Source organism: Andrena cerasifolii, chromosome 1, assembly GCF_050908995.1.
Source record: "Andrena cerasifolii isolate SP2316 chromosome 1, iyAndCera1_principal, whole genome shotgun sequence".
Classification (NCBI taxonomy): Eukaryota; Metazoa; Arthropoda; class Insecta; order Hymenoptera; family Andrenidae; genus Andrena; species Andrena cerasifolii.
The window spans coordinates 19,067,223-19,083,020 of NC_135118.1; the positions used below are offsets into that span (position 1 = coordinate 19,067,223).

The following is a 15,798-nucleotide window of genomic DNA, read 5'->3' on the forward strand; positions in this document are numbered from 1 at the left end:
TTTAGAGTTAGCTTTATTCAACACATGGCGAATAATTTTTTTTAACTTTTATTCATTATTCGAAATTCTATTTAAATAAAAATTCCGCCCACCTCTGCCCATTGCCCATCTAATTTCAAGACACAGAAACAACCCCCGTCATTTTTCCTCGACAGAGTTTGATGCACGTGCTGAAATACCGCGGCAAGGTCACGGAGCCAGAAGCACGGTATTACATGAAGCAAATGGTAACCGGCGTCGCGTATATTCACTCTCAGAAAGTTGTTCATCGGGACTTGAAGCCGGGTAACATGTTCCTATCGGATCGTATGGTCGTCAAGATCGGAGACTTCGGGCTGGCAACGAGACCTGACGGGCAGCGCAGGCGAGTGTAAGTCTTCCTCTGCATATCTTAATTACTCTACACGCTACATAGAACTGGCAATTGGACTTAGAAAATGTCACGAGTATAAAAAGATACGTATCGATATTTTCCGGTTCAATTATGTGGAACGCCGAGGGCAATAGTTCCGTGATCGTCAGATCTGATCGTTGGCTTCGTTTCTGTTTGTATGGGTATTGCACGGGGAATTTCACAACACGTCACGTGGGTACAATTTGCGGGACGAATTAGACGCACAGAATCAACGCGAAGAATTCACATAGACCTTTGTAACTTTGACTTGTCTCCCTAGTTACAGGTGTTTTGGTGTTTCTATAAGTTACATGCGTAAGGTTTGCGGGCAGAATTAAGATCAGGTTTAGTATCACTACTTAGCATGCTTGCATTGTTACACACGTAGGTACTCTTTGCTTACTATTGCTCGGCATACCTTATAGAAGTCTGCTTCCAAAGAAAACGTTTCACATTTGAAGTGCCCACGTAGAGCCGCAACATACAGTGGGTGGCCAAATTATAATACTCAAACAAAAAGGTTTGGGATCTGGAAAGTTTAAGCGATGGAATAAAATTAAATACATTTAGGTATATAGGTTTAAGACTATATTGCACCAGAAATACAATTACTCAATATCTGGTGACTCCACCTTTAGCTTTTATGACGGCTTGGATTCGGCGCGGCATGCTTTCAATGCATTCTGTGGCTACTTCCTAGAGTTTTGGAATATTCTGCCATAAGATGATATTCTCTATTATTTCTGTCTTATTTGCAATAATTTTAACCCCGCTCTTTTAAATCAAGCGAGATTTATATGTTGAAAAATTACTCACATTATTGCCAGATGTTGTAGGCTAATCGATAAATGAAAAAACAATAACATTCGCGCATTGTTCCTTTAATTACAGCCGCGACTTTCACAGACTTTGAGGAAAATGTTTGGAGTATAATAATTTAGCCACCCTCTGTATGTAGTATGTACGTCCAATGAAGTTACTAGTTAGTTATTATGATTTCAGTTGTAGAATCAGTCGGACTAGCTCAGTTTATCGCGGGAATTATTGGAGCACGAAGACGCATGTAACTGTAACTAATAACTCGATCAAATAGGACAAATGCGCAATGTACATAGGTACCTATATAAGAACTCTTCTCTTTGTTTCTGTGCGCTTAATTCGTAGAGGAAGCTATGCACACTTGTTATGGAACATCCTGTATACCACTGATTATAACTTTCTTTGTATTTAAATTGTACAATTATTTTAAGATCTACATGGAGACTAACGAGGACTGTATACGCACATGTAGAACCATATGTTTTTGTCATGCTCCTATAAATTAAGAGAAGAACTATTAAAAGTTATAAGTTAAGATTCCTAAGCTCTTACGAGTTTAAGGATTCAGTCCACTGTGAAGTCGCGAAAAATTGTCATTCTTTAGGATTTATTTTTTAGTAAACGGAACGTCCAACGTAAATAATTTTTTTTCTACTTATTAATACACTTATTGACAGTGTAAAAAAATATTTTTTAAATTTTAAACAGTTTTTTTTATAAATATATATCGCACTGATGTGAGCGCCTCGAGAAAGCGATGCAGTGCTGGTGCAGGTGATTCCGGGAGAACGGCGGATTTGAAAGAAAAAATTCAAAGTGTGTTGTAATCATTATGAGTGTGGTTATCGCCGGAACCAGGATTATTTTTACTGATAAAAAATTAACAAAATTACAGAAGTTTGAAATTTACATGTCGAAATACGGTGAATTCTTCAATCATTTTGCCTTGTAAAAAGTATGAAGTGGTTAATCCAAAAAGGTTTCCGTGGTCCCGGCCATAGCCACTGATGTCCTGAATAACGTGTAAAAATTTCAGACTGATTGGTCTAATAGTTTTTTTGCAATCACCTTTACCAGTTGCAAAAATGTTGTTTTGAGATAATTGCGTTGTAAGTTATTTATTATTTTTTTGTATAATATAAGAGTAGCTTAATAAATACCAAGAAGATCGATCGCATTATATGTTGTATCTACGAAAAAAAGAATCTTTAATAATAGCTTAATTTTTCAAACCGTCACAGTGGACCGACCCCTTAAAGCAGAGATAGGCAAGAATTTATTTAAATAAAACTTTGAATAACGAATTCTCGTTAAAAAAATTATTCCTCACGCGTTCGAAATTTTTGTTAAGTTTCATTCATTACTCGAAATTTTATTTAAATAAAAATTTTGCCCACCTCTGGCTTAAAGTAGCGATTTACATTCACGTTAAATTTAATTTATTTCACACTTAATATTAAGTTTATAGAACATTTAATTTATAGGAAAGAAAACTTCATACCTCGTGTAATTGATACTGGAATTATAAATAATTCGTTTGTATGCGCAGGACGATATGCGGAACACCGAATTACATCGCACCGGAAGTGTTGTATAAACAAGCGTACAGCTACGAAGCGGATGTTTGGGCCCTCGGTTGCATACTTTATGCCCTGCTGGTAGGGCAACCACCTTTCGACACCGCGTCCCTGAAAGAAACATACGCTAGGATATGTAATAATCATTATCGAGAAGTCGACGACTCGATAGCAAGTCGAAGTGGCCAGGACCTCATAAAGTGGCTTTTACAACCGAATCCTGAGCTCAGACCGTCCTTGGAAAGGGTGAAGGAGCACGCTTATCTCACCAAGGAACTCGTACCAGTTTCCTTACCTCATACCTGTTGCTACCAAATGCCACATGCGTCGATAATCGACCCCATGGCGTCACCCTCCTCGAATTCTACAACTTCTAGGAGTCAAAAATTCAATAAGAACCAGGTAGGTAAATTTCTAACCGACAAGCCACATAGTAGGTGCCAATATAATTCTTCATTCAGGATTACTGCATTCTGAAATATAGTCGTTCTTGTTTGACTTTTGGTTTTATTGCAGTGCACTTGCAATTTATACTGTACATGTAAATGGTTTGAAGTTTCTGAGTGTAAATTATGTGCTTTTGGAAACTTCGAACCGAACTCATTATAACTCATTATTTTATTATGAGATACTACTAAAAAATATACTGAGTGTTTAAAACAATTATAGAAGTTCCTTAGGATTCATATTATACCTGAAAATCATGAAAAAAGTTTTCATTATTACCAACAATTTCAAGCTTTCAGTGTCAGAAATTTTTAGCCTGTATTATTATTTTTATAAACAAAAGTACTATATATACCTACTATAAGACCGATTCGTCTTCTATATAAGTACTTATATAGAAGAAGTTTCGACTTTTAAAATAGATCTTGAAACTAACAAGGGAAGATCCCGAAGCCGAAAATTCAAAACATTCTGAAACTTTGTGAATATGTAGGGGATTTCCTCCTGATTGCAACGCAATTTTTGTTTGCTGCTCAAATTCGCTGGAAAGGGGTGAAATTAACCTCTGAAAATTCGGCTATTTTCCGATTTTGTGTTATAACTCGCGAAGTGTAAAAGATAGAAAAAAAGTTTCGAGACAAAACTTCTTTTAATTAGATCTAGCATTTGGTAAAAAAAAATATTATACGGTTCACGAGTTATAACAGAAAATCGGAAAATAACCGGATTTTCAGGGGTCACTTACACCCCCTTAGAGTGAATTTAGGCAGCAAACAAAAATTCCGTTGTAATCAGGGGGAAATTCCCTACATATTCACGAAGTTTCAGAATTTTTTGAATTTCCGGGTTCGGGATGTTCCCTTGTAAGTGATAATTAATATTTTTAACGAACTTAATAATTTCCTATCATTTTGTCTAAAATATAAAAGGAAGTTGTTTACCTTTTCGACAATTGGAATAAATATTTCGTTTTACCAAAACAATTTATTCAATATTCCACTATTTCTTTACTTAAGAAATAATGTATAAATTAATATAGAAATGTTTTCTTATTTCATATGATATTTCCTATTTCTCATGAAATATCCACGATATGATTAGTTAATAATCAGGGACCTGTTATTGGATTTTAAATGAACGAAACCGGTATTGCTGTCGCAGTACTGTTATCGCAGAGTTGTCAAACATTTAAATTCCCAATGTGACTTTACCGAAAGTACGTTACAGTAATGTAAACATTGTACACGCTGCGTCGCGTTGCAAAGAAATATAAACATGGTAAACTTATTTAGATCGTACTACAACATGATTTTCGAAAGTAAACCCTTGGTAGTTCTCAAACCTGAAACGTAAATATTGCGTCCAACATTAATGAAGCATTTAGCCTCCGGTACATAACCTCTTAATTTAACTTGCCGTTTAATGTTTTTCATGCCGTGCACACACTGACGGGTATTCTAAAATTTTCCTCAGGTTTGGCCGAGCATGTTGTCGCAAGAAGTGTCCCATCGATATCAGCAACAAACTGTACACATGCAGCCGCCGCCGCCGCCGCAGCAGCAGCAACTGCAGCCTCAACAACAGCAACAGCATCAACATCAAATTAATCGATCTCAGAAAAGTTTACGAAAACAGTCGAAAGTGATCAGCTGGCTAGCCAGAAAGCTTCCAAAAGTTCCGAAGTTCAGGCAACGATTGAACAGCGTACTCTGCCCTGATCAGAAGAAAATTGGCTACGTGGCGCAGAGCGTGCAAATGCACCGAGCACTGGAAGCATGCATTACCGAAATGAAGCACAAAAACATGTCGCAGAATCCCCCGATTGTAGAGGAAGTTGTCCCTCTTTTCATCACTAAGTGGATAGATTACTCTAACAAATACGGCCTAAGTTTTCAGCTCTCAGATAAAACCGTCGGGGTTCTCTTCAACGACAATACGAAAATTAGTTACACGCATGACAGAAGGTCCAGTATCCCCTTTGCAGTGAGCGCATATGCTTTAACCCTTTGGACTGAATCATATTTTAGGGTAAATGAATGGAAATGAATTTCTATAAAATAGATTAGAATGCAGAGAGAGGACGATTTTTTTTATAATTTATCACAGTACAAAGGGTTAATCAGATCTTTAATTCTGCTGAATTTGTGGGAAATATGTATTTCTATTTGCACAGAAGGGTGGAGTATGTGACTACCGAGGACGAAGTAACAAAGTACCATAGAGAAGAGGATGTTCCAGCTGCTCTGCAGAGGAAGCTGGAATTACTCCAACGTTTCACACAGTACATGGATAATTTCATGATCGAAGGTAAATTAACTTCAGTACGATCTGGTGTTAACATTATTTTATTAATGCAATATTAATTGAACGTGGAAGACCTCCTATGGTTTTACTACGGTTTTTTTTATATATTAAGAAATAAGAAGGCAGGATGTTATAGCGTAAAAAAGTTCTGTCGCTCTTTTAATTAGTTATATAATTTTACTTAGAATTTGCCCGAACTCGTGGCTAAAACTAATATCTTCAAATCTATGGTAAATTGTTGAAATAAATTACAATAACATGACTTTGGAAAAATATTCATGTACCTTTTTAATGAATTTTTTTTTAATTATACTATTGTATAAAACATTCTACGTGGTTTAATCGTAAATGATAACTGTTATAATACACTGTTGAATAGATGCAATTACATACGAACTACTTTTTAACTACAGAATTAAGAATTTCTGACAATTTTGGACATATTTAGAAATCTGCGAGAACGGGCGTGAGATTGTCGCAGCTAATTTCAATCAGAATTTCTGTGACCTTTAAACTTTACTTTAAAAAAGAAATCGAAGTTTGATTTCGCTTGATACACGACTATTCGCTCAAAGAAAGAAAATACATATGTATATAGGCCTTGCATTTTTATCTACCACAGCTGTAGAGATATTCAAAAAATAATACAATTAATGTAAATATGAATTTCGAGCATATTAGATAATACCAACGTCGACAGATTATCTTGTTACATCGACAATAAATCGTAACATAATTTCTAGTTTTCCCTAAAAAAAATATCATTTTCTAACGCTACTAAGCTTGAAGTTGCATATCTCTTAGAGAATTTGCAGATTAAACATTAATTTTAATGGAAACACATGCTCTGATATTTGACAAATGAAGTACAATTCACAGAGTCTTAAAATAAAGAAAAATTATTTCTGGCCATGATTTCGGGCAAATCCGCCACTGTGAGCCATTGTAAAAGATAAATAACTAATGCGATGAATCTATGTAGACTGGCGTTCATAAGTATTAGAAATCAAATAGCGTATTTGAGAAGAAATTCCAAATTTGATGCGTAACGTTACACTTTTTAGGCCCACCGTTTAGCCGTCTAAAATCGAGAGACTTTCGGATATGTATGCATAACTTCCGAAAAACAATAGTTTTTTAACTGAAACTTTTTTCTTAAGTAGTTCATAATACTATGTAAAGATAGTAAAAAAAACGGGAAATCTTCATCAAGCCGTTGACTTGTAAAAAAATCCACAAAATGTACATATATTCCGAGGGTTCAAACGGGTATACCCCCTTAAGCTACCAATTGCAGCTTTCCCTCTTCGTGACGACCCAATTAGGTCACGAATAAGAGCGACAAAACTTTTCCACAGACCTTGTACATACATCCATTTAGCATCATATTTAACCCCCCAACTCATTTTCGTAGACACATACAACGCATCTATACGTAATCATAATTGTTCGTTAATATTGTTGAAGGAGGTGAAATTAAGGAATACAGAGTGGCCCCAAAACCGTCGAAGAACGCGTTCGTACCGCGAATGAGACGGTGGCTGAGAACTGACAAAACAATCGTGATGGAACTGACAGTACCTCTTCTGCAAGTGAATTTCTTCGAGGATCACACCAAGTTGGTTGTCTCGCAGGAGTCGCCTAGTAGAGAATACTTGATAACGTACATCGACACTACTAGGCGTACCTCTTCCTATTGGCTGAGCGATTTAAGGGATTTCGGCTGCACGCCGGATCTCTACGAACGTTTGTATTACGTGTGCAAAGTGTCCAGAGAGTTCGCAGAACTGCATAACAACACTATCGCCTGACCATCAAAGACGCACCACAAAGTGCAATGTTCGTCGAAAGGCTGAGGTTCGTTTCACCTAAAAAATGATGTTTCCCTTTCGGCCAGCTGCACCCGTGCAAAACGCTTAACGTATTGCTTTATGTTACACCTTTGAAGATTGCTGATTAGAAGGATTTGTTAAATTTGATAGTATAAGAGAGGTATTTACGTTAAATCTGAAGTGGATATAAATTGCCGACTAATTATCATTGTTGCATAAATTTTGTTGTAACGTGTAAAACTACATAGTGGATTTATTTAAAGCAAATCGATCGGTAAGAGACCGTCGTGTGTTTTGTTATGTACATTTTATTACCTAAGAAATGAATAGATAAATTATATTAATTTAATTTCTACGATAAATCAGTTGCAAGCGAACTGTCCTGTTATCGAATTATCAAAAAATATTCATTATATTGAAGAAGTTTATCTCGCATACTTGAGTTTCTGCATTGAACGAAAAGCATTGCATCTACGAATGAAATGTTTGTTCGCAACAGTCCTGTCTCAGTTTCGAAGAATTCTATTAATATTGAAAAGTCTAATGAATGCTAAAGTAGGCGTACGGAATATACACTTAATAATATATTTTATTATATAATGTTAATACAAAAGAAACGTCTAAAGATAATAAGTACTAATTTTAGATTATCGTAAATATTTTTGTATATTAAGATTAATGAAGTAAAATAGTCCATAGTATATGAGATAGCGAAGTTGAAAACTGAAAAAAAAGATGAAAATAATTTTGTAAAAGTGCTTTAACGTCATACAAAAAGATCTAATGTTTACTACGTTGTTTCATACGAATGAGATTCAAGGAATAGTTGTTGGTAATGTCCCATCGAATCAGTTTAGAAATTTAACAAAATTCGAGGTGCAGCGAGTGCAGCTGAAAGAAAGACATTATTTAATAAATGTACACGGATGTCAGCTTCGCGATATTAATACTGTTTCAGCCTTCTTGGTGTAGACCATTTCCTTCTGAAAGTGTATCCCAATTGACTCTGTGAGTCATCAAATCTCTGATGAACAGACTTACAAAAAGGACAAGGTTTACACCCAGAGACTCTAAACTACGATATTAATTGTAAGAGCCTGGGTCATGAAAACCTCAGGTACCTTCGGTGCCCCATGTTCAAATTTTGCGATCGATTATTTCTTTTACGAGACGTAACAAAGTTGTGATAGATTATGTTTTGTACGTGATTAGAGGGGATCAGCAAATAGTTCACAGAGAATCGTTGATGCAGACGTTCAGAAGGAGGGCCACAATCTTATCTCGTTTTTGTTCCTTGAAATGTTTTGTAACCACTGTAGGGGTTGTTTCCATGGGACTTTCAATTACGAATAACAAACTTTCGTAGACAGCACCGGTGAAGAGAACCAAGTAAAGGTTTGATTTCGAACAGTCGCGTTATTTGCATTTGGCAAGAATTGTGTTACAGTTCTGCTGTGAACTATACACGCACACTAGTTCGAAGTTCTAATGATTACTGACAATGAGTGCAACTCCGAACACATTATCGTGTATGCACTTGCTACACCTACAGTACTTTATAAAGGTCTGAACCCTATACTTACCCCCAATCGATGCACCTAAAAGATATGGATAAAGTGTATTCAGGAGAGTGTCTGAGAACGACGATTTTTATTTTCAGCGAACATTTGAGAATCGATCTTCTAATATATTTCGAGTCGTAAACTTTGCACGGTGCAATAATACTTTTTAGTTTTGCATCGAGTAAAAGAAATTAATGAATCTTCGTTTTAATTCCTGAATTATACCTTCGTTGCTTCTTTATTACTATTTTTCAAATGTATACCTTTTTACCTTACACCAGACTCAAACGTTAAGTTTATTTACGTTTTACAGTTTGGAAATAAATTACTGTAAGAGTGGCAAGTTGAAGTTTGAAATGGTAAATCTTCCAACAAGTGCAATACACGCATTTCGTATTTGTCTTTTCATAAACCTTCAGTTCCCATCAAATCACACTTACGCTTAATTGTCAGCAAACATTCAATTTATGTGATACTATTTAAACACGGTATATCTATTTTAGTCGACCCGTTACGTTATGATAAAAAGCGTGCTTCCAAGATGTCTTTTCCAACCAATCTTTGAACCATTGTGAGCATTTTATAATGACGTTTGTTTTCGTGTAACGGTGATAAATCGTAGCGCAATTATTCTTGCCGTGAAAAAGTTAGGTCAGGGCTGCCCAACATTATGCTCTGGATCAACGTTGTTAGTATATAATAGCAAAGTAAATTGTTAAAGAACGAGACAAGAATTACACGACTTTAATTACGCAATTAAAATGTACGAAGATCGAGGGAATGGAATACATTAGTACGTAACATTGTATTAACAAAAACATGCTTAAACTGCAACAAAAAAGAGACTTTCATTAAATGAAACGTAGATGTAGGTACTGAAAGAGACAGTTTCAAATGATGCCAAACATTCGTAATCCAAGTGCCTATATTAAACAAGAGTCTGTCTGTAATGTAAATTGTAAATTTAGATCTCGGATCCATTTGCTTTATGGAAGCTTAATTTCTAATCTCTATGAGAAAGATTGGCGAGAAAGAGAGAGACGAATGAAAGATTGCAAACGCAAACTGGTGGCTTTTAGTGGATGGCCTTGTCTTAAATTATTTCAAATTGTATCTACGGTTTGATACTCGCAGGAATGAAAACGTAACGTTAAGTGGACCAATTGAATTGGCGTAAAAGCAGCGCAGTGCTGCTTAGCTGTTCTTTTGAAAATGGTCGTGATGCATGAACGTTTAAATCAATCGTGACATTTTTTATAGATAATTAAACACGCGTAGGGTATATTGAAACAGTACCGTTAATCTTGACGGTATGCAGCAAAAATTTGGGGTTCGGTGAATTTCGTGCCAAACGTTTCGATCACTCATTTCGTTTGACGGGATTGTACGACGCATGACTCACTCGTTAACCGCATTAGGCCTCGTAAATATTCAAAGATGATTGTACCACTTTGTACGGAGTGTAAGAAGCTTATTTGTTGCGGCTTTTACAAGTGATTACACACTTGTTTAACGTGTTCTACTCATGGAGGGGATGAAAAGTGTTAATGGAACGATTTTTTTTTGTATTCATTGTTTGGAAAATAGTTCCTTTGACACTTTTTATCCCTTCAACGAGTAGAACACGTTGAAATAAAAAACATTTGACCTCTTTCTCTACTCAATTATGAAACCCGCGAAATATAATTGTTTTACACTCTGTAGGTATGTGAATTCAGAAAACATTACATGTTTAGGTATTGATTACAATACTATCGATACCTTTATTGTTTTAACACCTTGTGGGCGCAATTAGCGTGCATAAAAGTACATCAAGTACTGAACGCGCATGGGCGTCCGGAGGGGAGTGCAAAAGGGGCAGTTGCCCCCCCCCTGGCTTTTGAGAAAAAATCGCTTATTTTTAAAAACTGATCTTTATTAAGTTTATATGAGAAAAGGTAATATTTTTAAATTTCGGTTTTAAATTTTTGATTAAATTGGCACTATAAATGGATTAAAAAAGCGAGAGGGGTATATTTTTCTTTACCATCACACAAAGTTGCCCTCCCCTGGAAAAAATTCTCCGGACGCCCTTGTGAACGCGTATTTCTTTATTCGATGAAAAATCTCGTATTTTTATTCTTTATACAGGGTGACTCGCGTAACTTGTCCACCTCAAAATAACTCCTAAAGTATTAAATTTTTAAAAAGTAGTGATTCTTCTATAAGTATCAAGCATTATTTGTCCTAAATCTAATAATAATAACAGGTGTATGGAGGTGAACGAGCATCACTTTAAGCATCTACCTAACAAGAGAAGATCCCCGAGCTCAGAAATTCAACAAAATTTGAAACTTTGTAGATATATAGAGGATTTCCATTTTTTTGCTGTCCAAATTCATAATGCGGGGGCGAAATTATCCCCTGAAAATTCGGCTATTTCTCGATTTTATTTTGTAACTCGCAATCTGTAAGAGATACAAAAAAGATTTCAAGACAAAAGTTACTTCTTTTAATTAGGACTATCATTTGGCAACTTACAGTTCTTACAAAATCGGAAAATAGCCGGAATTTAAAGGACCACTTTCACCCCCTTAGAGTGAATTTGGACAGCAAGCAAAAATTGCGTTGGAATCAGGAGGAAATCCCCTACATATTCACAAAGTTTCAGAATTTATTGAATTTCCGGATTCAGGATCTCTCCTTGTAAATAGTGAGACCATGAACAACGTTCTTGCAAATATCTTGCTAATTAGTAGGTTTAAGATAAATAAGGCTAATAATACCTTCTTATAGAAAACTTAATGCTGCTTTAAATTTTCATACATAAAGGTACGCATCCCATTTAAAAAAATTCAAGGTCACTTGATATCTCGTAAACAAATAGGTCATTTAAAAAAAAACATTTCATATAAAACACTTTTTCATAGAACACATACTTCAGAAGTTTTTCGAGGCGGACAAGTTACGCGAATCACTCTGTACATCAATCAAAGCTATTAGTTCTAATGATTTTGGTCGACTGGCCGCTAACAAGGCCCAATCCCGCTGTATCGCAGCACCTTTCCCTTTCGTGACACGTGGTAAAACCCGTGGGAACTGTCCACAAGGTATTAAAAGCATCAAAGGTCGAACTTTCATGTTCAAACTGATTAGCGTGGCCCCACGATTTAGAATTCTCATAAACTGGGCTGTAGTTTGTCAGATGCTATTACCAAATTGCACAACAAACACCAAATCACGAGAATCAGATGTTTAATTTAACTTAAAATTTCGTTGTTACGAGTGCTAAGAAGAATGATGAGTTAACAGATTGCGCTTCATTCGAACGATACTTGACACGGTGTATCTTCGAATCGGGCGGCAACACGTGCACGCATGATAGCGTATGTGGTGCGTATATAGGTAATATACGAATTGTATTTAACGGTGCCGTTTCCCACGTGCTTTTAATACGGTTCGATACAGTATGACCGTTCGAAATTGTCACTCGTTTGACACCTCTGCGGTGGAACCCTAAAAACTAGGCAGGTGCGATTTAGGTTAATTGCGTCGTATTGGACATCGTTCCGGGTTCGATTTTTAATTTGCACGCGGGTGTTTAAATTCGTTGCACGAGTCGGACCGACTTAACGATGCTATTCAACTTAGGATGTTATAATGTTTAATACGCGTCTATAAATTTACCTTAACGCTATCTATCAGTCTCCCGAGTACTCGAAGTATCAGTAGACCGTTTACAGCTTGCAAAGTGCCGAGCTTCCTGTAGCTTCCTGTAACACTTTTCAAACAATTGACACTCCTGAATTACTTGTTGGTATCGTTGAATGCCAAGTCGAGCTATACGAAGCTTCGACTAATTCGCACGTGCTCAACTAAGAGATCGGAGGATTCTTAGTAACCCTAGTCACGGTCGTTTTTCGTTTCGATAGGATAAGAGCGAAAAGAAGGGTAATCACTGCCATCGGTTAACGCCGCAGCAGCGTGTTGCTGCTGTATCTTCAGGCTGTTACGTTAGATAACGCTATTTATTATCATTCGTAGTAGTAATTACTATTGTAACTTTTTATTACGAGTACACTTGTTAAACATCGCCACGCATCGATACTGTTATTGGCAATTTCCTGCGTAAAATTTTCGCTAGATGCTTCCATCAAAATCGAGCAACGTCGCTAACACGTATTTACTTTCCAGCTCGCAGCAGCGCAAGTAACGAAACTGGTGCACGCACGCGTTTATGAAACGCGACAACCCGAGTCATGCGATAGCGATGAAACTTTTGTTACATATATTACGACGCTTTTCTAATCGCATTCTATCTTTTCCTTCCTGATAAATTCGTCGTCGAAATGTGCGTGTTGTGAAAATTTCGGAAAATGAGAAGCATCTAAATCAGTGTTGTAAAGACTCGTCGACACAGATCTCGTATGGAACCTGTAACTTTTGTTCTCGTACAATGATGCGCAGCTACAGCATGACTGCCGCTGTAACCCGAGTGAACGTAACTGCGTTTCGGGATTACATATTTCCTTGTAACGTCATTATGAGTTATCATAGAACTTGTGATGTACATTAGCAATGCTATTAATTTTATTAGCACTTTTATTATAATTATTATTATGTTATCATTATTCTCGTTACTAATATCATCGCTTCCGATAATATTATTGGTTCTATTACCTACTTTAATTATATTATACTTGTTAGTACAATGACCATTAACGATAACTCGCCTACTCATTTATACGTAGGGTAATTTACTTTTGAGCGAGCAAGATGTCGACCCGCCTGGATCGTTTCGAATTCTATACTGCTAGCTATGATTTATTTTTTATCGATACTTTATATCGCCAGGGAACTTTGCACGTGTTTCGCTCAACTAAATGGCAATCGATGCTAAGGATCTCAGATTCGTTAATTTATCCATCTCATGCGAGGAAAATCAAAGGTTTAGATACGTATGCGACAGAGTGTCCGTATATTATTCGCTCGTATTCTATGCATGTGTACAGAATATTTAGAATCTACTGTACATATACAATGTCGGAATCTAAAATTATAAGCATTTCTGCTTATTCCTTTTGAACGCTTTGTTTAAACATTTATGCGTCGAATATGGTACGTCTCTTTAGAACTTGCTGTATGCGTGCATAGAGTATGATGGCTAACGATAGAGTTGGATACGGTGGAGATCAGCGTTTCGTTATTGAAACGCTCTATGAAGTTGCGATTTTGACAAGGTATGTTCACGACATATAGTCATCTGGGAAGAATTAATTTAAAACGATTAATGTGATTTTATTTCGTTCTCTCACGTGTATACACTTAAATATACCCTATGTACATATAAATCTACTTATTTACCGGAAATATAGTATAAAATTATTGCTTCATTCTCTGCGATTCATCTTCCTATTTACCTACATCTGAAACTGATCTGGACAGCAGAATCTGACGTCAGAACTGCAGCAGTCTGTGTCCGCATTTGGCTGCGTTCTGATATGCAGAGCCTGAGGTGCAGTGCCTGATGTCAGATGGACAGCAGATCGACAACAGATTTCGCCGTCTGCTAGGCAATTGCTTGGTAATTCTGGACCTCAGATGGCGCTGTTGCTGTGCCTAGCAGACGGCGAAATCTGCTGTCGATCTGCTGTCCATCTGACATCAGGCTCTGCACCACAGGCTCTGCACATCAGAACGCAGCCAAATGCGGACACAGACTGCTGCAGTTCTGACGTCAGATTCTGCTGCCCAGATCTGTCTATCAGGGGACTCTATAGAACCATGCGAACTGTGGATTTTATTAAAGTATTACGAATGTCTTTCACAAAAGATTGAAAATCATCAAGGGAGATGTGTTTTCAGCATACTTTCTTCACTAATGTGACTTGCTCTATATACATTGCAAGCAGTTCACCATAAATAATCTATTTTCTTAATAATTCTTAATGCTATGTCTTTCGACAATTTTTGTCGATTTACCTTATTTGACAAATTTACAGAAACTTGTGCGAAACAAGATGCTCTGTCTATCTATCTATCTAATCTTCTCTGGACAACCTCCAAGCCAGCCTGTGCATCCCCTTTATTTCTATCCATCCAAGCCTGTGCATCCCCTTGAATTCTATCCAAGCCTGTAGGTCCCCTTCATTTCTATAATATAAGCTTTACATAAAAACTCTAAATTGCTGGTATACAAATATCTGACAATTTAAATACAATGCAATTTGTTACTACAATATATTATTATTGTAATATAGGTATCACTGACAGTATGTAATTAGTAGTATAAGTTAGAATCTGCAAAATTATAATAATAACTCGACAATAATGCTTGGAAGTTGGACATGCTATTGTAACCAAGTACAGAGGAGGACATACTATACTGAATGATATTATATAAAAATGAATGAAAGGAATAATACTGGAAATAATCTCGCTTCAATATTATATTTATTTTTAAAGTAACAGGAATAAAAAAGTAATTCGCAGTAGATATAGGAAGACTTCAAATTTTGTTTATTTATTGTTACATTTTTCCAAGACTATTTTCATCCAGTAACGTCTCCGGAGAGCAAATCAAAGAGCGGGAAGTGGCGCAGATGTTTGGAGACAGTGACTGTTTAACGAAGAGACGCAGAATTTTCGAACGCCTCTTGAAAGGCCTGCGCCTCTTATTTGCAACTTTAAGGCGATTCCTTTGAAGCTGAAAGGGTGTAGCCAGTTAAGATGGTCAAATGTGCCCTTGAACCGAATTCGACTCACGATGAATCATTCGAAAGCTTATTAAAGCAGAAACATTTGTGGCAATTTTCAACTTCGTATCTCCACCCGGAGGGTAGTAAGGGGCAAAAATAGGAAATCAGGAAATTATTTTTATCTTT

At 36.5% G+C, this 15,798-nt stretch overlaps 1 protein-coding gene across 2 annotated transcripts in view; it reads left to right on the plus strand.

The window, feature by feature from the left end:
* The window catches only part of LOC143368864 (serine/threonine-protein kinase PLK1), a 53,745-nt gene extending 39,438 nt beyond the window's left edge, over positions 1 to 14,307 (plus strand). Inside the window, exons 4-8 of one of the 2 annotated variants that reach the window (XM_076812048.1) lie at positions 156 to 370; positions 2,763 to 3,192; positions 4,711 to 5,201; positions 5,411 to 5,544; positions 7,009 to 14,307. In XM_076812048.1, coding sequence (XP_076668163.1) covers positions 156 to 370; positions 2,763 to 3,192; positions 4,711 to 5,201; positions 5,411 to 5,544; positions 7,009 to 7,352 — 1,614 coding nt within the window. In that variant the 3' untranslated portion in view covers positions 7,353 to 14,307. The remainder of the gene's footprint in view (positions 1 to 155; positions 371 to 2,762; positions 3,193 to 4,710; positions 5,202 to 5,410; positions 5,545 to 7,008) is intronic. The other variant, XM_076812058.1, reaches the window with a different exon arrangement.
* Positions 14,308 to 15,798: the final 1,491 nt, after the last annotated feature.